Source organism: Somniosus microcephalus, chromosome 6 (assembly GCF_052327205.1).
Source record: "Somniosus microcephalus isolate GS21.2 chromosome 6, FLI_Smic_1.0, whole genome shotgun sequence".
NCBI lineage: Eukaryota > Metazoa > Chordata > Chondrichthyes > Squaliformes > Somniosidae > Somniosus > Somniosus microcephalus.
The window spans coordinates 83,165,974-83,192,819 of record NC_140992.1 but is presented as its reverse complement, the minus strand read 5'-3'; the positions used below and the strand labels follow the sequence as shown (position 1 = coordinate 83,192,819).

At 41.3% G+C, this 26,846-nt stretch overlaps 1 protein-coding gene across 7 annotated transcripts in view; it reads right to left on the bottom strand.

The window, feature by feature from the left end:
- dock10 (dedicator of cytokinesis 10) overlaps window positions 1-26,846 on the bottom strand; it is a 300,424-nt gene that overhangs the window by 68,640 nt on the left and 204,938 nt on the right. For 6 of the 7 annotated variants that reach the window (XM_085990455.1, XM_085990451.1, XM_085990458.1 and 3 more), the window contains exons 29-41: window positions 26,104-26,187; window positions 23,318-23,426; window positions 19,398-19,576; window positions 18,718-18,834; window positions 18,323-18,440; window positions 17,899-18,020; window positions 16,970-17,087; window positions 16,479-16,545; window positions 15,480-15,527; window positions 7,582-7,683; window positions 6,737-6,861; window positions 2,739-2,854; window positions 1,584-1,721 (exon numbers count right to left, since the gene is read on the bottom strand). In XM_085990455.1, coding sequence (XP_085846581.1) covers window positions 1,584-1,721; window positions 2,739-2,854; window positions 6,737-6,861; window positions 7,582-7,683; window positions 15,480-15,527; window positions 16,479-16,545; window positions 16,970-17,087; window positions 17,899-18,020; window positions 18,323-18,440; window positions 18,718-18,834; window positions 19,398-19,576; window positions 23,318-23,426; window positions 26,104-26,187 — 1,443 coding nt within the window. The remainder of the gene's footprint in view (window positions 1-1,583; window positions 1,722-2,738; window positions 2,855-6,736; window positions 6,862-7,581; window positions 7,684-15,479; window positions 15,528-16,478; window positions 16,546-16,969; window positions 17,088-17,898; window positions 18,021-18,322; window positions 18,441-18,717; window positions 18,835-19,397; window positions 19,577-23,317; window positions 23,427-26,103; window positions 26,188-26,846) is intronic. The other variant, XM_085990453.1, reaches the window with a different exon arrangement.

Below are 26,846 nucleotides of genomic sequence, written 5' to 3'. Positions count from 1 at the left end.
CTTTTATTTCTCTCTTCATGCCTCCTATTGTATCATGCTAATATCACTTCTACCATTTAACCATCTGCTGTTCATCACTTAAGCACTTTGTACATGTGTGGTTGTGTTTTTTCCCCATTGTTCTGTTCCTTTCTAAACGCTCTTCATCTGTCATTTCTTTCAAATCTGATGAAAGGTTCATATCTGAAGTAATAACTTGTCTGTTCTCTCCACAGATGCTGCCTGACCCATAGTACTTTCACGTATTTCACTATTCAAAAAAAGAATGATGAATCGCATGCACATTTCATGTTACTCCTCAAATACCCTTCCTTTCCACATTGAAATAAGAACAGGAAATAGCCAATAGCAGTACTGGGATTATGTCTGGCCACAGCCTACACAATTAATACACAATTTTCATTGGTTAAAAACCATATGTGATGCACCGAACTCTGGGTGATAGTCCAGTTAACTCCTTGCATGCTGACAGCAGCCATGAGCTGAACACCTCAATGCCTTCTCAGCAGTAAATTCTGATTAAGTAAGAAGTATTAACTTTAATCATCTTTTTAATTGGGAGTTTCAAAGAATTGTCATCTTCTTGGATTGCAGACTGCAAATGTATAACTAGTGTGGATGGATAATACATAAACAAAACTTTAATTTTTTTTGCACTTACAATGTTATATTATTGTGGCTGTGATGAAGTTACTCAATTGTATTACACATTGTAAAGAAACATGAGAACAGCACACACTCGTGCTGAAATATATTTTTATAATCTTATCAACTCATATTTATAACTTAGAATGCTGTCTGTACCCATAAATGAATACATATACACATTGGTATTGTAAAAAATGTTTCACCAAGTCAATCTGTTCTTGATATTAGGAATTAAGAGTTGTTTTTAAATAATACTAGTAGATCTCCTGTGAAACTACTCATGGTAAGCTGAGGATATACTGCTTTATACTTAAAAGGAGTCTTGTGCCATAAATTGCAAATGTATTAACAGGACCACTGATTTATGGTTACTCAATAATTCACATTGTTTTTATTACATGGTATTCTTGGATTTTTGTTGCGATTTTCAAGTTTGAATTCTGCTATTCTGTCCAAAAGCTGAAATCAGAACCTTGATAGGTTCCTTCACATAAGTATGCAATTTTACCTCTTAATTTCTTAATGACTAGAACGTACAGCACGATGGTAGGCTGGAGGAGGGCACCTGGAATTTACCAGCACCTGGAAGGGGCTCATGCATTAGGAGCACTATGATAGTCCTGAGCTTTGATCGCACCGAGGATTGATCCTCGAATTTGGCATAACTGACGTGAGTGACCTAGAATTTGGCAAAACTAGGATGAGGGCAGGGGTTGATATTTTTTCCAGCTGGGAGTGTGATTAAAATTATAAGCTAATCTTTTGCTGAAGTGGGACACAAAATGTGTTGTGCATGCTATTGTACCATTTTTTATATTATAGATTTATTCCCAATTACTATATTATCAGAAAGTTTGATAAATTTGTATGATTCTCCCATCAGATGCACACAGTAATGCGGGAATATTCTGATATTCAACACTATGTATCTGCACCTTGGAAACAAATAGCCGGAGAGCTGCAAATACATGTTTCAGAGCAACTGCTGACTGATTGACTTGCAGGAACAGCAAGTAGGTGTCAAAGACTTTCTTCATCGTGGAATTCTGTCCATCATCCTGTTGCAGTTGTTTCTGTAAAGTCAGATAAGAAAGAAACTAATTGACGTGTACTAATGGAAAACACAAGTTCTGCAGATGATAAATTACACAAACTATACAATACCTTCTACACTTGCAGATTGGTTCCAACTAGACATTCTTGAAGAGAAAGGTCCAGCAATGTTTTAAAGATATTTTATGCAACATTTAAACCTACACCACATACTTTCAGCTATGGCTCAGTTGGTAGCACACTCGCCTCTGAATCAGCTAGCTGACACTCCAGTGCAGTACTGAGGGAGCGCTGCACTGTTGGAGGTGCTGTCTTTCAGATGAGACGTTAAGCCAAGGTCCCGTCTGCTCTCTCAGGTGGACGTAAAAGATTCCATCGCACTATTTCGAAGAAGAGCAGGGGAGTTATCCCCAGTGTCCTGGCCAATATTTATCCCTCAATCAACATAACAAAAAAACCAGATTATCTGGTCATTTTCACATGGCTGTTTGTGGGAGCTTGTTGTGCGCAAATTGGCTGAAGCGTTTCCCACATTACAACAGTGACTCCACTTCAACAGTAATCTATTGGCTGTAAAGTGCTTTGAGATGTCCGGTGGTCATGAAAGGCACTATAGAAATGCGAATCTTTCTTTCTTTTTACTCCAAGAATAAATATTATAGTTCCATTACGAGGTACAGATCAACTACTGTCACTGTAGGTAAAAGTTAACAGGATGTTCTTGCAAGTTATAAAGAACAGTTCATTTTGAGTATAAAAAGCACTGGTATAAATGCAAACTTGCAATTTGTACAAGAGAGCACTTCGGATAGTTTAAAAGGTATGGTTTTCCATAACCCCTGAGTTATAATTAATTTTCATGTCTGTAGTAAAGCATGACTATGCTACATGTACAATTATAGGCATCAGGACTATATTAGCACCAGCTTTCTTGAATACATATTTAACAGCGTCTGTAGTACATCAATGCAGTATGGAATTCATACATCATTGATGTATGTTATCAGCAAAACAAATATGGATGCCATCATAACTACCTGATGGTTCTGAGTAAAAAGACAGATGATCTCAAGCACTGTGATGCAGACCTCTGTTGCAATATTTGCTTCTACATCTATAAGATGCAAGGTATCCATCTCAGTTGAAGCACCATCTAAACAAATGGGAGATCAAAGTCAGTCAGTCAACAAGCTGTATTGAGATAATACAAAGTTAGTGCTGATTTTTGTTCTGATGCATGTAAATTTAAATAGAGTAATTTTGTGAACATTGTTAGATGGGAGCACAGGTCAAATATAGGCCAATAACACTATTGGGCTGATTCTGCAACCTGTGCCCTCACCTAGCAAGGTTCCACACTGAGAGCATAGGCTCACAAAAATTACCTACATTGGGGTGAATTTTAACCCCAAAAAACGGGTGGGTTGGGGTCGGGTTGGAGGTAAAAGAGTTAAAAAAACTGAATCCAGATCCTAATCCGGCTCCAACCCACCCACCTCCAGTTTTAACGGAGGCGGGACAGGGGCGGGCAGCCAATCCACTCGCAGGAGGCGGATTGGCACTTTAAATATTATAATGAGGCTCCATTTTAAATTTAACTGTGGGTGAGTGGGTTTCCCTGGCCTCGGGGAACCTGCCAGCTAAAGGGAGACGAGGGCTGCTGGATCCAGGAGGCAAGTGCCTTTCCACTTATCTGCTGGATCCAGCGTTCCTGCTTTGCCAAACCCCCATAATTGGACAACCCCCCCCGACCCTTCGGATCTCCCCTCCACAACGCCCCCACCCCTCCCCACTCCCACGAGGCTTCCAATCTCCAATTCCCGGCTATAGCCTTTGATCTTTGGCCCCCGGTCCCCAATCCCCCCTCCGGCCTCCTGACCTCAGCCCTCCAGCCCCCGATCACCTTCTGACCTCCCCCCTCTGGCCCCCCATCACGGTCCAGCCTCTGCCCTCGGGCCCGCCCGATGCCACTCCGGCCTCCGATTCCCCCACCCCCCGCTTGCTCCCTCCCTCTTTGCGGTTTGATGCCGCAGGTCTACCTGCCCGACAGGCAGCTAGCCAGCCTTGTCGTCTGGCCGGCTGCAGGCAGAAAACAATGATTCCAAATGCTAATTAGGCCCTGCCATTAAATTCGGCAGGGCCTGTGGGAAACCTGTTCTCCCGGGTTTCCTGACCGCTTTCCAGCCCCACCCCACCACTCACTACCCGCCTCCAAATTAAAATTCTGGCCAATATATCATCAAATTCAAAATCCGGCCTCGGGCGACTGTCTGTGTGGAGTTTGCACATTCTCCCCGTGTTTGCGTGGGTTTCCTCCGGGTGCTCCGGTTTCCTCCCACAGTCCAAAGATGTGCGGGTTAGGTTGATTGGCTATGATAAATTGACCCTTAGTGTTAGGGGGATTAAATACGTGGGGTTGCGGGGATAGGGTGGGATATGTGTTGGTGTAGGGGTTACGGGGATCGGGTGGGATATGTGTTGGTGCAGGCTCGATGGGCCGAAATGGCCTCTATCTGCACTGTGGGGTTTCTGTGATTCTGTGATCTGTGATAAAAGTGGACAAAGTGAACACCTTAATCTGTCTGCCTATTGTGCTTCATATATAATTATTAGATAGTAAACTGTAACAAAAGCACCAACAGCTGAGAATTATATACTTTAGCTGGTGTTCATTTACACACATTATCCGATATGTCTTCCTTTTTCCTGTACGGAGGATTCCCCTCTATTGTGGTTGACATAGCCCTCGACCATGTCCATTCCATTTCCAGCACTTCTGCTCTCACCCGTTCCCGCTCCCTCCCAGAACACCGATAGGGTTCCACTTGTCCTCACCTTTCACCCCACCAGTCTCCACATTCAACAGATCATCTTCCACCACCTCCAGCATGATTCCCACCACCAAACACATCTTCCCCTCCCCTTTCAGCATTCCGAAGGGACTGCTCCCTCCGCGACACCCTTATCCACTCTTCAATCACCCCCAACACCCCCTCCCCTTCCCACAGCACCTACCCATGCAAGCACAGGAGATGCAACACCTGCCCTTTTACCTCCTCCCTTCCCACTGTCCAGGGCCCCAAACACTCCTTCCAGGTGAAACAGCGATTTACTTGTACTTGTAATTTAGTATACTGTATTCGCTGCTCACGATGCGGTCTCCTCTACATTGGGGAGGCCAAACGTAGATTGGGTGACCACTTGGCAGAACACCTCCATTCAGTCTGCAAGCTTGACCCCAAGCTTCCGGTCGCCTGTCACTTTAATTCCCTGCTCCACTCCAACTCTGACCTTGGCCAACGAAGCTCAACTTAAGCACCTCATCTTTCTATTAGGCACTTTACAGCCTTCTGGACTCAACATCGAGTTCAACCATTTCAGATCATAACCTCTGCTCCTATTTTTCAGATGGCAGGTGTTAATGATTTTGCTATACCCATTTACACCTCTTCTAGACCCAACATTTGTTTCTTTACTTGTCCCATTACCATCTCCTTCTGCTTTGTACAATCATACCTTTTGTCATTTAATCACTCCTGCCTTCCATCCTATCCCAAACCTTCCCTTTTGTCCTTTCCTCCCCTCCCCACTTTCCCTGCCCCTGCACTTGCTTAAAATCTGTTACATCTCTAACTTTATCCACTTTTGACAAAAGGTCATCAACTTGAAATGTTGGGCTGGCTTTTCTGAATGGAGACGTGTTGGAGGCGGGACTGCTGTTTGCCGGGTCTCAGTCCCGCCTCCATCATCTTCTGGCCAACCAGCGGGATTTTCCCTGATTGACCTTGTTAAGCCCGCCCTGCGGGCTCAGCAGGCCAATTAGGGGGAAGTCACTGACAGAGCACGTCAACGTCTGACGTGCCATCTGTCAAGATTTCTTGAAGGAAGAAATGTCAGCATTTGTCAGCTCTGTCAAGCTGTCAAACACTGACATTCTGTGTAGTTTGATGAGACCTTTTGTTCAGGACTCATCAAATCTTTCTACTTTGTAGAAATCAGATGACTGTTGGTTCGGAGGATCCAACAGCCAGTCTGTGAAATCTACAATGAAGATGTCGGGACTCCGGATCCAGAGCAGCTGAAGGCTATAGACAGAAACAAAGGTAAGTGAACATTTTCTAACACTTTACACTCACCTCACATACTTACCACTCCACACTTGCTCCCATCACTCATCTCTACATTGCACTTTCAGACCTCTCCAACCCCCGCAGACCTCCTACTCGACTCCTCCACCCTGGCGGGGTTTTCCGAGGTCGGGAAGCCTGCACTTGAAAAGGTAAAATGGGACTAATACTTTTTTCTGCCCGTTAACTACCTGTTAACAGGCAGTTAAAAGGATTTAATCCCTTTCCTACCTCGAAGAGACGGGACCCAGGTCAGGATGGCTTCCCGCCTCCTGGCAAAAGGGCACAGAGGCGGGATGGGGGCGGGTTTGCCAGCCGCCCCCACTTTCTGCAACTTTACCGGCAGTCCCGCCTCCATACCTGCCTCTTCAGGGCTGGCAAAATCCAGCCTGTTAACTCTGTTTCTCTCTCCACAGATGCTGCCTGACCTGCTGAGTATTTCCAGCATTTTCTGTTTTTATTCCATTTACACACTTGTAACTTTTAAAGAAGGCAGTATAGATAGTCATCTTATGGACATAGGAGAGTACAGGATCGCAAGGGACTGAAGTCTATCTGGCCAGTGCCAAAAATGAGTATCTCAGTTGCTCACTTCCTGAAATGGCTATCAAATTCTCATTCACTAACTCCCTGGGGATTCAATCAAAAAACCTACTTTTTTGGCCATAGCTTCAGCCATCTTACCAAATTGCTCTCCCTGATTTTGACTTCTAACCCCGATTTCTGAAGCTCCTTGGGATATTTTTGCTACTTTAAACGTAATATATAAATGCAAGTTGTGGGTTTGATAAGTTACTTGACCTTTTCTCATTCAATATGATTTACATTTTTTTAACTTGGCACAAAAGACAGTATTTCATATGCGAAAAGAAAGAGTACTTAATACTGAAGTTTTTTTTAAAACATACTGGTCATTATATTGGAGGCGTCCATCATTTGCAACAGTTTGGGGTTTGATAGTGCGTTCTTTCCACGTATTATAGGCATAGTCTGGGACCTTCCATGTCTGTGGCCATCATGGCCTGAATGTATCCTAATAAATAAAGAGGCACAACAGAATCTAAAGTACAAATGTCTTATGTTTTTAAACTTCCTGCAGTTATCACGAGTTAAAAATAAAATTATTCTTCCTTTCAGATTTTCCATAAATACATTGAGAAACCACTTCAAATGGATACAGATTTGACAATAGCCTTCAAAAGAGAATTGGATAAATACTTGAAGGAGAAAAAAAATTGCACAGATATGAGGAAAAAGAGGGCGAGTGGAACTAAATGGATTGCTCTTCGCAGACTCGATGGGCCGAATGACCTCCTTCTGTGCTGTACTATTCTATGATTCTATGATTCTTAATGCAGGGTGACAAATATATCCTTTTTTTTACAGTTTAGGTGGATTTTAATAGGGAGTGATTATATTATTCATAGCATAGATTTGTAATATAGTGAAATTGACCCTTGCAGTGTTTTTTATGATGAAATATGGCATTGGGAGGCACTGAGTCCAAAATAAAGTAAAAAGTAAAATTGCTGTAATCAGCTCAAGGACTTATTCCAGCAGAAAACATGCTAGAGTTGTTTGTTATTACCATCAGTACTTAACAATCACTTTAGGAATGTGGCCTTTTAACACAAACTAATGGTGCTATCTCAGCCAATCAGATCACTCATTTAATTATCTAATAAGGCTGTACAATAATAGGCCAATAAAAGAAGTTTAACATTATTTATCTGAATCTGTTGATAGGAGTTACCATTGAGAGAGAAGACCAGTGCTTTGATGAGTAGGGTTAGACCCTTTGAGAGTTCCATTACTCTGGCTGGCTTGTGCGAGCTTAGCGGCAGCAGCTAACTTCCTGTTTCAATTAAACACAGTAATAAGATTAAGGTTGTGTATAACAACTAGAACAAAAAGTAAAAGTAGAAAATTGTTTTTGAACATGGAGGTAGATTGAGAAAAGTTTATAGCTACAGAAAACAGCTACCAATATTCAAAAGCTGTAACAAAAACAAAAAATGGTGGACATATGTAACAGGCCCCTCACCATCTGAAAAGAGAAAATATAATACTGTGAGCATAGTATGCTTTGTCATGAAGCAAAACTTCAAATTTTATCATGGCAAATCATTTGAACTTTCACTCTCTCCCATCCCAGTAATCCCACAGATCTGGCCCGATCTTTGTTCCCTCAAGTTCAAGGGGTGAACACTTGAGCATACCTGGTGCATAACTGGTTTAGCCATCCATCGCTAGATCTGGCTGGACCATTTCATAAGAACATAAGAAGTAGGAGCAGAAGTAGGCCATACGGCCCCTCGAGCCTGCTCCGCCATTCAATAGGATCATGGCTGATCCGAACCTAGACTCACGTCCACTTCCCTGCCCGCTCCCCGTAACCCCTAATTCCCTTATCAGCTAGGAAACTGTCTATCTCCATTTTAAATTTATTTAATGTCGCAGCTTCCACAGCTCTCTGAGGTAGCAAATTCCATAGATTTACTACCCTCCGAGTGAAGAAGTTTCTCCTCATCTCAGTTTTGAAAGGGCAGCCCCTTATTCTAAGATTATGCCCCCTAGTTCTAGTCTCACCCATCAGTGGAAACATCCTCACCGCATCCACCCGATCAAGCCCCCTCACAATCTTATATGTTTCGATAAGATCGCCTCTCATTCTTCTGAATTCCAATGAGTAGAGGCCCAACCTACTCAACCGTTCCTCATAAGTCAACCCCCTCATCTCCGGAATCAACCGAGTGAACCTTCTCTGAACTGCCTCGAGAGCAAGTATATCTTTTCTTAAATATGGAAACCAAAACTGTACGCAGTATTCCAGGTGTGGCCTCACCAGTACCCTGTATAACTGAAGCAAGACTTCCCTGCTTTTATACTCCATCCCTTTTGCAATAAAAGCCAAGATTCCATTGGCCTTCCTGATCACCTGCTGTACCTGCATACTAACCTTCTGTGTTTCATGCACCAGGACCCCCAGATCCCTTTGTACTGTAGCACTTTGCAGTTTCTCTCCATTTAGATAATAACTTGCTCTTTGATTTTTTCTGCCAAAGTGCATAACCTCACACTTTCCAACATTATATTCCATCTGCCAAATTTCTGCCCACTCACTTAGCCTGTCTATGTCCTTTTGCAGGTTTTTTATGTCCTCCTCACTCACTGCTTTCCCTCCCATCTTTGTATCGTCAGCAAACTTGGATATGTTGCACTCGGTCCCTTCCTCCAAATTGTTAATATAGATTGTAAAGAGTTGGGGTCCCAGCACTGATCCCTGCGGAACACCACTAGTCACAGATTGCCAACCCGAGAGTGAACCATTTATCCCAACTCTCTGTTTTCTGTTAGATAGCCAATCTTCCACCCATGCCAGTATATTACCCCCAATCCTGTGATTTTTTAATCTTGTGCAGTAATCTTTTGTGTGGCACCTTGTCAAATGCCTTTTGGAAGTCCAAATACACCACATCCGCTGGTTCCCCTTTATCCACCCTGTTTGTTACATCCTCAAAGAATTCGAGCAAATTGGTCAAACATGACTTCCCCTTCATAAAACCATGCTGACTCTATCCGATTAAATTATGCTTATCCAAATGTCCTGTTACTGCTTCCTTAATAATGGACTCCAACATTTTACCAACCACAGATGTTAGTCTAACTGGTCCTTAGTTTCCAGCCTTTTATCTACTTCCCTTTTTAAATAAGGGTGTTACATTAGCAGCTTTCCAATCTGCTGGGACCTTACCTGAATCCAGGGAGTTCTGGAAAATTACCACTAATGCATCCGCAATCCCCACTGCCACTTCTCTCAAGACCCTAGGATGTAAGCCATCAGGTCCAGGGGATTTATCCGCCTTTAGTCCCATTATCTTACCGAGTACCACCTCCTTAGTGATTTTAATCGTGTTTAGCTCCTCCCCCCCTATAGCCCCCTGTTTGTCCAGTGTTGGGATATTTTTAATGTCCTCTACTGTAAAGACTGATACAAAATATTTGTTCAGCGTTTTTGGCATCTCCATGTTCCCCACCACTAATTTCCTGGTCTCGTCCTCTAAGGGACCAACATTCACTTTAGCCACCCTTTTTCTTTTTATATAACTGTAGAAACTCTTGCTATCTGTTTTTATATTTTTTGCTAGTTTACTTTCATAATCTATCTTCCCTTTCTTAAGAACATAAGAACATAAGAAATAGGAACAGGAGTAGGCCAATCGGCCCCTCGAGCCTGCTCCGCCATTCAATAAGATCATGGCTGATCTGATCCTAACCGCCAATCCACTATCACAGAACCATCTCCTGAATCTAACAGAATTAGACACACGAAATAGGAGCAGGATCAGGCTACATGGCCCCTGGGCCTGCTCCACTACCCACAGGGCCATGACCGATCCGAACCTAGACTCATGTCCAAATTCCTGCCCGCTCCCCGTAACCCTTAATTCCCTTTACTTCTAGGAAACTGTCTATTTCTGTTTTAAATTTATGTAATGATGTAGCTTCTACAGCTTTTTGGGACAGCATATTCCATGGACCTACCACCCTCTGAGTGAAGTAGTTCCTCCTCATCTCAGTTTTGAAAGAGCAGCCGCTTATTCTAAGACTATGCCCCCTAGTTCTAGTTTCACCCATCATCGGGAACATCCTCCCCGCATCCACCTGATCCAACCCCTTCACAATCTTATATGTTTCAATAAGATCGCCTCTCATTCTTCTGAACTCCAATGAGTAGAGTCCCAATCTACTCAACCTCTCCTCATATGTCCATCCCCTCATCCCCGGGATTAACCGAGTGAACCTTCTTTGTACTGACTCGACAGCAAGTATGTCCTTTCTTAAGTATGGACACCAAAACTGTACGCAGTATTCCAGGTGCGGTCTCACCAATACCTTGTACAACTGAAGCAATACCTCCCTATTTTTATATTCTATCCCCCTATCAATGAAAGCCAACATTCCATTGGCCTTCTTAATCACTTGCTGCACCTGCATACTAACCTTTTGAGTTTCGTGCACCAGGACCCCCAGATCCCTTTGTACTTCAGTACTTTCCAGTTTCTTGCCATTAAGATAATAACTTGCTCTACGATTTTTCCTGCCAAAGTGCATAACCTCACACTTTCCAGTATTGTATTCCATCTGCCAAATCTCTGCCCACTTACTTAGCCTGTCTATGTCCCCTTGCAGGTTTTTTATGTCCTCCTCACTCACTACTTTCCCTCCCATCTTAGTATCAACTGCAAACTTTGATATGTTACACTCAGTCCCCTCCTCCAAATCGTTAATATAGATTGTAAAGAGTTGGGGACCCAGCACTGACCCCTGCGGAACACCACTAGTTACTGATTGCCAGTCTGAGAATGAACCATTTATCCCAACTCTCTGCCTTCTGTTAGATAGCCAACCCTCTATCCATGCCAGAATATTACCCCCAATCCCGTGATTTTTTATCTTAAGCAATAATCTTTTGTGTGGCACCTTGTCAAATGCCTTTTGGAGTCTAAATACACTACGCCCACTGGTTCCCCTTTATCCACCCTGTATGTTACTTCCTCAAAGAACTCCAGCAAATTTGTTAAACATGACTTCCCCTTCATAAAACCATGCCGACTTTGTCCTATTAAATTATGATTATCCAAATGTCCTGTTACTGTCTCCTTAATAATGGACTCCAAAATTTTACCTACCACAGATGTTAGGCTAACCGGTCTATAGTTTCCAGCCTTCTGTCTACTGCCCTTTTTAAATAAGGGTGTTACATTAGCAGTTTTCCAGTCTGCCGGGACCTTTGCCGAGTCCAGGGAGTTTTGGAAAATTATTACCAATGCATCCACAATCCCTACCGCCACTTCCCTCAAGACCCTAGGATGTAAGCCATCAGGTCCAGGTGATTTATCCGCCTTGAGTCCCATTATTTTACCGAGTACCACTTCCTTAGTGATTTTGATCGTGTTTAGCTCCTCCCCCCCTTTAGCCCCCTGTTTGTCCAGTGTTGGGATATTCTTAGTGTCTTCTACTGTAAAGACTGATACAAAATATTCATTCAGTGTTTTTGCCATCTCCATATTTCCCACCATTAATTAATCTTTTAGTTATTCTTTGCTGGCTTTTAAATGCTTCCCAATCTTCTATCCTCCCACTAGATTTGGCTACTTTATATGCCCTTGTTTTCAGTCGGATACTATCCTTTATTACTTTACTTAGCCACGGATGGCTGTCTTTTCTTTTACGCCCCTTTTTCCTCAGTGAAATATATTTTTCTTGAAAGTTGTGAAATATCTCCTTGAATGTACACCACTGCTCATGTACCGTCTTACACTTTAATCTATTTTCCCAGTCCACTTTAGTCAACTCTGCTCTCATACCTTCATAGTCTCCTTTATTTAAGCTTAGTACGCTGGTTTGAGATCCAACTCTCTCACCCTCCAACTGAATTTGGAACTCCACCATGTTATGGTCACTCATTCCAAGGGGATCCTTTACTAGGACATTTTTTATTAATCCTGTCTCATTACACAGGACCAGATCTAAGATTGCCTGCCCCCGGTTGGTTCAGTAACATACTGCTCAAGGAACCCGTCCCTAATGCACTCTATGAACTCTTCCTCAAGGCTGCCCTGGCCAATTTGATTTGTCCAGTCAATATGAAAGTTAAAATCCCCCATGATTATAGCTGTTCCCTTATTACAAGCCCCAACTATTTCCTGATTTATACTCCGACCAACAGAGTTGCAACTGTTAGGAGGCCTATAGACTACGCCCACTCGTGACTTTTTTCCCTTATTATTCCTTATCTCCACCCAAACCATTTCACTATCCTGATCCTTTGACCCAATATCATTTCTCACTATTGCAGTGATTCTATCCTTTATTAACATAGCCACCCCACCTCCCTTTCCTTTCTGTCTGTCCTTCCTAATTGTCAAATACCCCTGGATGTTTAGTTCCCAGTCATGGTCACCTTGCAGCCATGTTTCTGTAATGGCCACCAGATCATACCCATGTGTAGTTATTTGTACCGTCAACTCATCTATTTTGTTACGAATGCTGCGTGCATTCAGATAAAGAACTTTTAAATATGTTTTGTGACAATTTATTCCTGCTTTTACCCCCTTTACTACTTTACCGTTATCTTTATATACATTCTGTCCCTTCCTGACACGCTCTGGTTTTTAATTTCCCCACTGTTACCTTGCTCTATTGCCTTCTCCGCTGACATTTTTATTTTTTGCTCTCTTGAAACCTCCCCCCCACTAATTAGTTTAAAGCCCTCTCTACAGCCCAAGTTATTCGATTCGCCAGGATTCTAGTCCCAGCACTGGCCAAGTGAAGCCCGTCCCAACGGAACAGCTCTCTCCTGTCCCAGTACTGGTGCCAGTGTCCCAAGAAGCAAAACCCATTTTTCCCACACCAGTCTTTGAGCCACGCATTTAACTCTCTGATTTTATTTACCCTAGCCAAATTTGCTCGTGGCTCAGGTAATAATCCAGAGATTATTCAAGTGCTATAAGGCATTGGCCTCCCCTGCCAAAACCACCCAATAGTCCAGGATCATTCTGGAGAGCACAGATAACCCCAGGCTTCTGTTCTCTACTATTAACCATCTCCTTAAACTCTTTTCCCCATCGTTCTGTCCTCGCCTCCAATAACAAATGTAAGGAGCTCACGGAATTGTTCCTCACTAAGAATGACTCTATCCATGTTGCATTTGACAGTTCCATCCAATAATGGTTCATATTATTGACCTGATACCAGCTCTATCTCTACAACCTGCTGCCTGTTTTAATACATTGATCATTCTAAAACCTGTAAAGTTTGTGAGTGAAGACAACTTACAATTTCAAACAGTGCAACTGCTGTGGAATATATAGAGGTGTGCATTAAAATTGCATTTATAAATGTACTTAATACAGGAAACTTTGTGTTATCCGGAGGCTAAATGTCCGGCAAGCTCAAGCCACTGGCAAAAATCAGGAGCCGTTTTGTTAGGTTTTTTTTCTTCTCGTGGCTTTTTTTCAACAGTCAGGCTCTGCAAAGTCTCTGTAGCTTAGCAACAGCTTCAGAGAGACGCTTCCAAAGTACGGGTTGACTGTTTAGAAGCTGTTGCCAAGCAACAGTGTTTGTTGTCAGATACGGAGATGAAAAGCTCCGTATGCTTCAACATTAACGCTGGTGTGTCCGGCAGTTTTGAGGGAACGGCAACAGCTCGGTCCCATCGGTGCCGGATAGCACAAAGTTTCCTGTAGTGGCAACATGGAGTACAAACTTAAGACTAGACAATTTGAATCCAAAGGGAAAGTTCCATTAGCAAGCAGTTAATGTATATATTTCAATATTGCATTATATGTGAAAATATTCATGGATAAAATAACTCTATATAACGTTGAAATATTTTCGTTGGGAAAACTGTGCTGTGGAATTCATGGCATATTCAATATTGTGACACTGTTTGATTTTTTTCATTTTCATATGACATTTGAAGGAACTCACTGGATTAGAAATTCATACATAGTGCAACTTGGCAAAAAGTTTTGGGTGATATTTATATATTTTGATTAAAAATAATGAATTCACATAATACATTCCCAACAGGTCATACCAGAAAATGTAATTATTTTTCTTGCCCCACTAAAAATATTAGGCTTTAACAATGGAACTCCATGATCATCTTCAACAGTGACAAAACTAGTTCTTTCATCCCATTACCCTTTGCCAATTTACTCTCTGTTGACCCCTTGCTTGGGTACGATTTCAAAGGTGCTATGTGCTTTCCTGTCTAAGTGTCCATTTTCATATAAGTTCTGAGTGTCAGCAGCTGATTCAACTATGGGAGAAGCATCACAGATGAGCTCAATTCCTGTCCACATTGGAGGGCCACAGACATACACTTCTAACAGGGATAACTGAATAGCAACCAGGAACAGGAGCCTTTGTATCCAGAGATTTACATCCTATTGAATTCCATTGTCTCATACAATTAACACCTTCCACAGCACAAGTTTTTCTCCTCCTAACCCAAGGCTGCTGATGTCACTTGTAGCATCTGCCTGGCGGAGGTCAATTAAGGAGCACAGAACAGGAATCGAACCTGTACTATCCCTGGTCTGGGTGGATCAGTTATGTGCTGAATAGACTCTTGGCCCTTCAGTGGAGCCAAAAGCAAGTGAATCAAAAGTAATTTAAATGTTGAGATAGTCCGGCAACGCCTCAATTTAAAAATTCTCATCCTCGTTTTCAAATCCCTCCATGGCCTCACCTCTCCCTATCTGGGTAACCTCCTCCATCCCTACAACCCCCTGAGATCACTGCACTCCTCCAATTCTGGCCTTTTGAACATCCCCGATTTTAATCGCTTCACCATTGGCGGCCATGCCTTCAGCTGCCAAGGCCCTAAGCTCTGGAATTCCTTCCCTAAACCTCTCCGCCTCTCTATCTCTCTCTCCTCCTTTAACATGCTGCTTAAAACCTATCTTTTTGAGCAAACTTTTGGTCACCTGTCCTATTATGTCCTTATGTGGCTCGGTGTCAAATTTTGTTTTATAACGCTCCTGTGAAGTACCTTGAGAAGTTTTACTACATTAAAGGCGCTATATAAATGCAAGTTATTGTTGTTCTGCAAACTCATCGCATTGTAAAGATCATTACCTTGCCACATGCCTCTTTCCGAGAAATCTGAAATGTTGAATACAAACTCTGAAAGAAAGCAAAACAAGGTTTCAAGCAGAAATGGTCACTGTCCGTGATGTTACTGTAAAATTATTGCCTGAGGCTTTCAGTTTTGTATTTTCATTCTGGAAGCCAAGTGTTATGTCAAGGATATGGCACTCGACTGATGATGAAGAGGCAAACAGATGTACGTAGACAATATCTCCAGCCAAGTTGCGTACCGCTGGTGTCAGTGTCATTAAATTCACAGCAGCACTTTAGAAATGTTCAGCATTAAAAACAGCATTTAAAATGTTTACTTCCCCCTTGTGCATCTAGGAATCACTTGTTTAAATTGGATACTGATTTTTTTTTTGAACATGTAGCAGAATTTAAAAATAAAATTGTGTACATTTAACCTTTATTAATAGAGATGTAAATGTGGAATATGTAATGCAATAAGAGGTGATAATGCTTTTATAGCCACAGATATTTAAATCCGATTGCATTCAATTGTTTCATGTATTTATCACTTCCCAGACCACAATTGTAAACATGGAATTTTATCCCTGTCTGAATTCCCACTTCACTGCACACCATTCCCCAGTCAACAAGGAGAAGCAGCAAGCTGCAGCTATTGCCATTCTGTAAATGACCACTCGGAGATTTTCACGACCATCGTGTGGAAAAGCTCCAAACCTCTCCTTAACATCACCACATAATGACAGAGAGAAGATTTCAGACTGGCCGTGCAGGGTATTGAGGAGACAGACCCCCTTCCCATTTGTCAGTGGCACAGTAAATTGATACAATGGTGTGCCATCATGCCATTTCAGATTTGAATACTTTATTTCATGGCTGCAGCGCTACACATATTTGAAACAACCTTTACGTACATGTCCTGAGCGCATTTTTACTTGTTTACAATTCCTGACTGAGTTTTTACTTAAGCGTGTATCAGGTGACTAAAAAACTGAGATTTGAATGGTTTCTACTTACTCTAAAATATTGAAGAAATCTATTAGTTCTGAATATTGTGCTTTGCACCAGTAGGCTTTAAGAATCTCTGGAAGGAAGCATACACATGATTTCATTATTATGAAGTTAGTACCATACCCAGACAATTTACCTGTAAATGTCTTTAAAGTTCTAAATATAATTTTTTTAAATGTTCATTATTTCAGGATTTAAGCTTATAATTGACTGTAAACCCTTACTTTGTGAGTAGAGGCATTTAGCTTTTATAGATTTTGCGGTGTAACATAATCCATAAAAGTATATTTGCAGCCTACATGTTGCCAGTAAAGTAACACATTACTTTTTTCCCCTTTCACAAAGGAAATGTAATCCCATAAATATCAAATATTATGAAAACACTACATTTAAACACAATGAAATTATAGCACTAAATAAATTCATCAATGACTATCAGAATCACACAGAGGAGCCAGTTGTCTGAGCCTCTGTCACGTCAGGAAGTTGAGTCTTACCCTCAGAAACAGTTTTCATAATGTGAAGGAAACATGTAAGCAGACTTCTCATTTCAGCTTGATCTAATTTGTCAAATCGAATAGTTGATCCAATTAAAGACAATGGTCTTGAATAAGCCTGGAGAGTTAAAAGCATTGTTACTAAAGTGATGCGTGATTGAGCTGTATTCATTTTTCCATTAGAGATTCTCAAATTGGCCTTTAATTGACACACATCTAGCTTTTACAACAGGGGCACTCACTAATTTTTTAACACGAGCCACACTAATGAGTTGTGACTAGCTTGAAGGACACTTTAACAAACCTACCATACACTTCTTTAAACATATTTTTATTAAACACTTTTGTTTCTCCTGAATGTGAGCCCCAGTGATATCCCAGAGCTATGAAATAAAGCCCGGAGACACATGAAGCAGCATGTCTGCAAAAGCTGAAGAGTAGTTGAGCTGCTCGTGACCCACAAGCTATGAGTATCACTGTCTTACATGAAGATGGATCTAATGGTAATCAAGTATACTTGCAGACTATATGAACTTTTATCCTGCTACATGCGAGAGTTACACCAGCAATTGGTCACCCTCGAACACTGAGTTTTAGTCACTAGTGACTTGTGGCACCAGACAGGAACCAACCAACCTGCCTTGCAGTAAGCCCCTATTGTTTGCCAGCAATGAGTACCATTTACAATGGCTATGGAGGAAAAATACATTGCCCAAACTTGCTTGACGGCCTAGGACAACATGAAGTGGGAAGCCTGGAAGTAATGATATAAAATGGAGATAAATCCCAACAAGAATAGTCTAACGCATCAGAAATGCAGCAACATCCACTGCTTTTACATGGTTCTGTCTGAAATAAAATAAACAGATAAGCTGATCTCGTGCCTCCAAATAATGTGAAAACTGCAATTCACTTCTCTAAAATGATACCTTTTCAGAGGAATCAAGTTTTTCACTCATTTTCTCACATGCACCGGAGGTAGAATCCAGACTACCGAGTGAACCTTTGGAGTCTGCGTGGGACACCGTTGAAATAGCTACAGATGAAAAAACTAAAAATAGTACCATTAATGTCACTTGCATATATGACTAATTTAATTTGAAAAAGTACTGAATAAGAGTTTGCATTCTAGACTTAATTACAATTGCTTAATAATAATTATATATATTTTTTTAATTAACTATATTCTACTAATTACTTTTCATTACTGTCAATTAATCTAATTTTCACAAAATCACCATTAACAGATAAAGGACAAATAAAACCAATGCTGTAAAACTTAAGTTGGATATAAATGGGAATTAATTTATATGGGGAAAAATATCTATCAATTTAAAAGGATTCACAATGTACCTGCTATTGAATTCAAAACATCTTTTGAGACTGAACTTTCCAGTGAATTTGTATTCCTTGTTGGTGTGGTTGATTGATTCTGTGATCCACCGGCAATACTCAAGTCATCCCTGGAACCCTATAATTTAGAGAATTTACAAAAAAAAATAACAGCTCCACTTTTAGTTATCATCACTAATGTTCGTGATTTGTACTTATAATAAAATGATAGGCTTCTGCAATACATCAATAACCAAACCAATAAGTTAACAACATTTTCAGAATGATATGCTAACACAGTAATTAATAAGACAAAACCAGCACTACATATCTATTTTTCATATATGTTAGGGTAGGTCACTAAAGTGTTAGCCGTCATTACTCCAGTGTTGGTCATTCCTTGCTGTGACACTAACCGGATTAGAGGAACTGAGATTGAAAGGGAACATGTCCTTCATAAAGATTCGTGGAAGGTTGTCGAGAAGTATTCCATACAATGGCAGGTACAAAGTGGCTATCAGTTCCTGTTGACTCTACAAAGAAAGCATAATTGTTAACCAAGCTGATCTATTTAAATGAAATAATAAATCTAATTCTCTGTCATTTTATGTAATATTTAAATCTTGTTCCCTTAAGATATTTTACTTTTAATCTTTTCTACCCCCTTTATTTTTCTCCCTTCTTTCAGTTCCCTAGAATTGTCCACAATTCTTCAGCTGAGAGATGGCTAGGCAATCAGGCTCTGCCAATGGAACCATTTAACCGGGTGTTAGAAGGTTGCAAGAACAGACCCAGGACGCTTCCTCCTCCAACTCTTCCTTCCTCCCTGCTGGGAAGCACAAAACTTCTATTTGGCACCCCATTCCCCAAACTTACGGGCAATAAATGCTGGCCTAGCCAGCAATGCCCAGATCCCATGAACAAATAAAAAAAAGAAACAGCACAGCTGCAACTGGAAGTTGGTCAAGTGGAGAATCAAATTTGTCTCAATACTAAAACAATTTAGAATGTAAACATTTTAATTGAAAAGTCAGAGCTTTTTAAAGCATCATGAAGCACCATCAATCAATGCACCATAAATAGATACATTATTTACCTTTCCTGCATATCTGTCATCAAAGGAATGTTTGGCCATTAGATTTTTAAGGACAGCAATAGCAAGATGTCGAATATCTTGGTCTTCTTGAAGTGCAAATCCAACTTCACGGAGTAACAACCCAATGAGAAAATGACTACGACAAAATTCATTTGTCAAGGTGTATTCTGGCTGTGTGCCTATATCAGAAATAAAAATACATCTTTCAATAACAATTCTATCTATATAAAGCTCCTTTAACATAGAAACAATGTCCCAAGGTTCTTCACAGAGATGCAAGGAAAAGAAACTAGATGCTGAACCAAATAAGGGGATATTAGATGGGGTGACCAAAAGTTTGGTCAAAAGGGGTTTTGAAGGAGGATCTTAAAGGAAGAGAAAAAGGTGGAGAAGCAGCGAGGTTTAGGGAGGGAATTCTATAGAATGAGGCCAAGGCAGCTGAAGGCACAGCCACCAATGGAGAGGTGACGAGGGGGTGGACAAGATGCTGAAGTCAGAGGAACAGAGAGTTCAGGGGGTGGGGTTGCAGAGATAGGGAGGGGTGAGGCCATAAAGGGTTTTAAACATGAAGACGAGAATTTGAAATTCAGTGAGGACTGAGGAAAAGTGGAGGCAGGTGATATTATGGAGGTGGAACTAGGCAGACATTGTGATGGAGAGGATGTGGGTTCGGAATCTCAGCTTGGGGTCACACAGGACACCGAGGTTGCCAACAGTCTGGTTCAGCCTGAAACGCTGGCTGGGAAGGAGGATGGGAGTTGGCAGTGAGGGTGCAATTTTGTGGCGAGGGCCAAATACAATGGACTGGATTTTGCTACGGGGGCGGGTTGGAGGTGGGAAACCCACATTCGGGCTTGTTGTCCCGCCTCCATGGAGATGTGGCCAACCCACTGGATTTTCCTCTGATTGACCTTGTTAAGCCCGCCCTGTGGGCTCAGCAGGCCAATTAAGGGCCACCCGGCAACAGGTGACGTCAGAGATTGACATTTCATCTGTCAAAAGCTTTTGGCAGATGAAATATCAGTGTTTAACAGCTGTTTGAAGCGGTCAAGCACTGAAAAACTGCTAATTCAGCCTCAGTCCTTTCTCAGGATAACTTTAAAATCATTTTGCTGTAGAAACAAAGAAGCTGATTTTTTTTTAAAAATCGGAGCTTCTGTGGTTCTTGCAGCCGACTCCCGACACCGGAATGCAGGACTCCTGTAAAGGTAAGTAAAAGTAAGTTAAACTTATTTAAACACTTGCAAAACACTTACCTTTGCACTCCTGCACCCCTCACTCACCTGAACACTGGGCATCTTGACCCCTCCAGGACCTCAGACCCACGTCCCGCCTCGAAAACTTTTCGTGGTTTGGAGCTGTCAGGAAGCCCACAAACCTGCAATAAAAATCGCGAATAGGCAAAAAACTACCTGTTAACTACCTGTTAACAGGCAGTTTAATTGCCTTTAATCCCTTCCCGCCTCTGGGAGTCGGGTTCCAGCACTTGTCGGGAACCCGACTCCTATGAAATTGACACGGAGGCGGGTTGGAGGCGGGATGGGGTTGGGACCCCCGGATCTCTGATTTTTATCGCCCGCACGCCTCCAACCCGACTCCAGGGGCTTAGGAAAATCCAGCCCAATGGCTTCAGTCTTCTCAAGGTTTAACTGGAGAAAATGGTAACTCATTCAAAACTGGATGTTGGAAAAGCAATGACTATAAAAAGTAGCATAACCAACTATTTTTGAAATGGTTTCACTTCCACTTCTGAAAAGAAAACTGATGACTAATTTAAGGGATTTCTTTAGGTTATGAAATGTGAACTCAAAGAACAAATGTTCTATTTATTTAAATGTTGATCTCCGGTTCTGACTACAAATTTCAAAAACAATAGGGTGGAAGAATTCCCCAGGTGACTGCATAGTATCACACACCAATTCAAAAAGTATGAGGTAGAATTTCCATGAGTGTTCTCCTCATCTTCTGTCTTAATGCCCTTCCTCTGGCGTTTCCACCAATCTCTTGTGCCCAGTAATGGCAGGAGGTTGGAAGCACCCCAGAGGAAATTCCACTTGTTCATGTTTGGAACTTTACTACACATGATGACAGAGCAATTCTTCCCCCTTGTGGGTTTTTGTAATTGACTTGTGAGGTTGCCTATGCAGCATCATGGAAAGTGTAAATATATCCTGGTCTACGCAGTTTCAAGTAGTACTTCCCACTTTTAACTTCTACACTGCTTAGCATTGATCTGAATATTGTTTTGGGCATAGAATTACTATGGCAGTTACCTGATCTCCTACCATAGCTTTGGCAGAAACCCCAGAGAAACAGCATTACGGAGCCGGATTAAAAATTCTCGGGGCTCTGGGTACCAAAAAGATTCATGGCCCCTCCGCATCACCTGGAAACAACAGTCCCTTCCCATTCCAGTAAAACGCAAATGTGTAGTAAAATGCATGCAGAAATAGGCCAGTACTGTACAATACTTACTACACTATAAATAAAGCGAATCATATCACAATATACTATGTTTAAATGAAACTGATCCAGAGGTCGTTTGCAATTTTTCTGCAAAAGTTTGTTTTACCAGGGGCCTCATATTTGACTGAGGTCCCTAGTAATGAGCCCCATAGACCCGTGCGCTAATCTGTCCCTGTGTTTACACTGTTTCTCCGGGATTTCTGCTGATCTGCCAAAGTTATGGTGAGAGATCAGGGAAGCCCCACGGAAATTCTACCCCTTGGTACTTTGCCCCATCTTTATTATCACAAAATGCTGTACGAATGGATCATTCTGTTTCAACAAAAGAATGGAAAGTATGAGTGCAAAAGAAATACGGGTGAATGGTTTCTGTAATGCAACCTATTCAAACCTAATTCTACATCTGGACCAGTGAAAGGAATAATAAACATTTTGAATGAGTTTTCTGCACTATTGCACATATTGGCAGCCATGTGCACTTACTATTGAACAGACTAAATGCGAGACAACTTCTGCAATGCTGGTTGTAATGGGATCATGTACTCTTTAGAAATGCTACAAAGCTAAGACTGTGCTTACCAATACCTACCCATAGCAATGACCTCATCAGTGCCCCGAGAAGGTGTGACCTCCTCTGATTAATGTGAAATGGAAATCACAAAGGAGAAAACAAAAAATGGTAAGCTGCATAGGCTGTCTATATACCGATACTATTTTCTTGACTGTTAGGAATGACTGTGGGATATACATGCATGTACACAAATTCATCTGAAGAAGTACAAATACATGATTGCAAGTAACATCCCCATATACAAATGTAGCAATTTATGTTTGGGGTAATTTTTGGAAATATAACACTATTCCATTCTTGCCATTGATTATGAGTACCAAGCACTCCCAGGTCATATATAGCATTGGCCTGATACATAATAAAGCTCCCTCAATTCTGCACCAAGCATACCTTAAGCCCCAACTTTAACAATGTGATTTTTTTCACTAATTCCCACGCTGCTCATTCTTGTGCCTCTTCTGAGTGAGATTGATGCTGTGTGTCAAACTAGGCACAATTTTGTACTCTGCACTCACACATATTAGGAACTGGATTGAGACTACATTGTTAAAGTTGGAGCTTAAGGTATGCTTGATACTCATAATACACTTTTCAGATAGTTTGGAAATGATTTGAAACCTGCCCCAGAGAGATGAAAGAACAGTGTTTTAACCCATCTCACCTACTTCCTATGTGTCAATGTTAGTCCCCATCAAAAAATTGTGAAACACATATTGCTTGCAGTTGGCATCTACACAGCAAAGGTACAGCAAAAAACTAAGAACTTCAAACTAATCAGTAAGAATTCTTGGGGCCCTGGGCACCAAAAAGATTTATGACCCCTCCGCACCCCCCTGTACACCCACCCCACCTGCCCCGATCCTGAAATGAAAAGTTAGTTTACCTTCTTTTCCTGATCTATTCTTCAAAAACAGCATTGGCAGGTTAAGGGGAATGAAGTGTTCATGGTTGCAAATTTCGTGAAGAAAGTCAAACTTGTATTCAAATAGAGTCTGAAATTAGAAAGTAATAAAGAAAAAATAAAGTTTTTCTTTAAAGTAATAAACATGATTTTTATTTCTTAAGACATTTCGGACAGGATTTCCTAATTTTGCTTTCGCCAGCCATTTAATCACTTTCATGGGCCGGTGAGTACTAAAGCAGAAAATCCTTCATCTCTAAAATAGCACACAACTTCTCTCAGATATACACACACATACATATATATATATTCACACCACATACACACACACACAGGTCCCAGATCATAATCAGATTTTTCTGTATAATATAGCATTTTTCACTCTATTTTGTTGTTTCCTTCCTTGCACACACATGAAAGAAATGTACGTAAAAAAATTAATTCTACGGGGTAGATTTTCAAGTTACTGCCCGGGCATAAAACCAGCATAGAAACATAGAAGATAGAAGCAGGAGTAGGCCATTCGGCCCGTCGAGCCCGCTCCACCATTTAATGAGATCATGGCTGATCATCCAAATTCAGTACCCTGTCCCTGCTTTCTCCCCATTTCCCTTGATCGCGTTAGCCTCAAGAAATATATCCAACTCCTTCTCGAATATATTTAATGAATTGGCCTCAACTGCCCAGTGTGGCAGAGAATTCCACAGGTTCACCACTCTCTGGGTGAAGAAATTCCTCATCTCAGTCCTAAATGGCTTACCCCTTATCCTTAGACTGTGACCCCTGGTTCTGGACTCCCCCGCCATCCGGAACATCCTTCCTGCATTTAGTCTGTCTAGTCCTGTTAGAATTTTATAAGTTTCAATGAGATCCCCTCTCAGTCTTCTAAACTCTAGCGAATATAAGCCTAATCGACCCAATCTCTCCTCATACGTCATTCCTGCCATCCCAGGTATCAGTCTGGTGAATCTTCGCTGCACTCTCTCCATGGCAAGAACATCCTTCCTCAGATAAGATGACCAAAACTGCACACAATACTCAAGGTGTGGTCTCCCCAAGGCCCTGTACAACTGCAGCAAGACTTCCTTGCTCCTGTACTCAAATCCTCTCGCTATGAAGGCCAACATACCATTTCCCTTCTTAATCGCCTGCTGCACCTGCATGGTTACCTTCAGTGACTGGTGCACAAGGACACCCAGGTCTCGTTGCACTTCCCCTTTTCCCAATCTATTGCCGTTCAAATAATAATCAGTCTTCCTGTTTTTGCCACCGAAGTGGATAACCTTGCATTTATCCACATTATACTGCATTTACCATGCATCTGCCCAATCACCTAACTTGTCCAAATCGTACTGGAGTTTCTTTGCATCCTCCTCACAGCACACACGCCCACCCAGCTTTGTGTCGTCTGCAAACTTGGAGATATTACAGCTAGTTCCCTCGTCTAGATCATTTATATATATTGTGAATAGCTGGGGTCCCAGCACAGATCCCAGCATTTCGGATCGACTGCTCATTTTCATAATATTAGGTGGTCTGTATAATGGGTGGCCAATCCACAATTCCAGTTTTATGCCCCAGTGATAAATTGAAAATCTACCCTAAAGTGTCTGTATACAGGTAAGCTATGAAGAAAATCCAAGGAAACATCTATAGCACATAAGACAATTAACCTCCATTTGTAACATTTTAACTGCTTTGCTTTTCCCTTTAATGTTGTTTATTTGCACATTTTCTTCCATCTCTTACATTTAATTATGTATTTTGTTTGTTGCATTGCTTTAGTCTGCTGTTATCTGTTTTTCTCTCTAGCTACTCTTTTTAATCACTTTACTTTTTCTCTCCATCTCTGTTTTGCTTTGTCTTTCTGCTGCTTTCTCATTTCACTCTTTCCAACCACCTCTCTTGCATGAATCCAGACTAGCCACAAACAGATCGCTGCTTCAAATGGCTCTGGCTGCAGTTCACGTGGTTTAGAGGAACAAGCCTCATAACTGATATTACCAAATACACTTGGAGCTTAGGTTGTGAATGCAAGAGATCAGGCTGAAGTGTTTGCAAGCATTTTCATCTAAAAGGGCCAAGTAGATGATCCTGCACAGTTTCTTCCCAGGGTTCCCACCATCATTGATATCAGTTTTGAGCCAATTCAGTTCACGCCTCGTGATGTTAAGTGGCTGAGTGCATTGAACACACCATCCTGAACTTGACATATACCGCTATTCTTCCATCATCATTGGATCAGAATCCTGGAATTCCTTACCTAACACCATTGTAAGAGCACCATCAGCACAAGGACTGCAGTGGTTCAAGGAGAAGACCCCCTTCTCAGGGCAACCAGCGATGGGCAATAAATGTAGCCTTGCCCATGACGCAAGTCAATGGAAAGTAAAATCAGACGGAGTGTAAAATGGGCAGCGGATCTGACCACATCAGTTTCCCACTGGGCGGGTTAGGTTAAAATGACCTCCCATATCTTAAGCCTTATGGGTAGTCAGAAAGAATTTATAACAGAAGTGCTAGATTTGAGGGCAGTTGAAGATAGTATTCATTGATTCCTCTGAGAACCACATGGGCCCTCAAACCAAACTCAGTTGACTTTGGTTAGTATCATTCTAATTCACCAATGACTGAGCACCTTTATTTGGAGAGGTTGTGAGGATGGCCATATGGAAAATAGACGATCACACTTACTCATTATGGAATTATGTTGGAGATTATTACAAGTTTTGCTGGATTTCCCACTGTTTCATTCTTGAGCAAATTACCTTATGATCTCCAGGGTTGAAGATGTTCATGTAAGTACCAGTCAGCTTCAATATAAATCCTCTGTCCATAAAGGTAAAACATCTCTGTGAAAACCAAAGGCACAATATTGTGTTAATGCTTCAAATACCAATAAAGCAAGAGTTTTGCAGCATCTTTGAAACCAAATCTATACATTTTTAAATAGATGTTACATTCTTATCAGGCTATTTGCAAAAATTAACTAATATAAAATTATATTTGTTTTATATAATTAACTAATAATGTGTTTCCAAAAGATGAAATGTGGGACTAGGAAGAAATTGAAAACAAAAACAGAAAATAGTGGAAACACTCAGCAGATCAGGCAGCATCTGCCAAGAGAACTGACAAGTCAATTTTTTGGGTGTGCAGAACCTTTGTCAAAATGTGGATATTGGATATGGAGGTTTGCCTGTGGACTGGAGGTTTGGCAAAATAACACTTGTGCTCAAAGAAGGGAGAAATGTAGATCAGTCAGGCTAAAAGTAGCAGAGGGTAAGCTTCCAAACGCCATATTATAGATAAGTTCTCACTTAAAAAGGCATAGGCTAATTAAGGACATCCAACATGAATTTGTAAAAGCCAATCGTGTCTGACAAATTTAATTGAATAATTGAAGAAGTAGAGAATTGATAAAGAAAATTTAATCAATCACGTGTACATGGATTTTCAAATTGAGCTTGATGAAGTGCTGCATAGGAGGTTTGTTGATAAAATTAGAGCA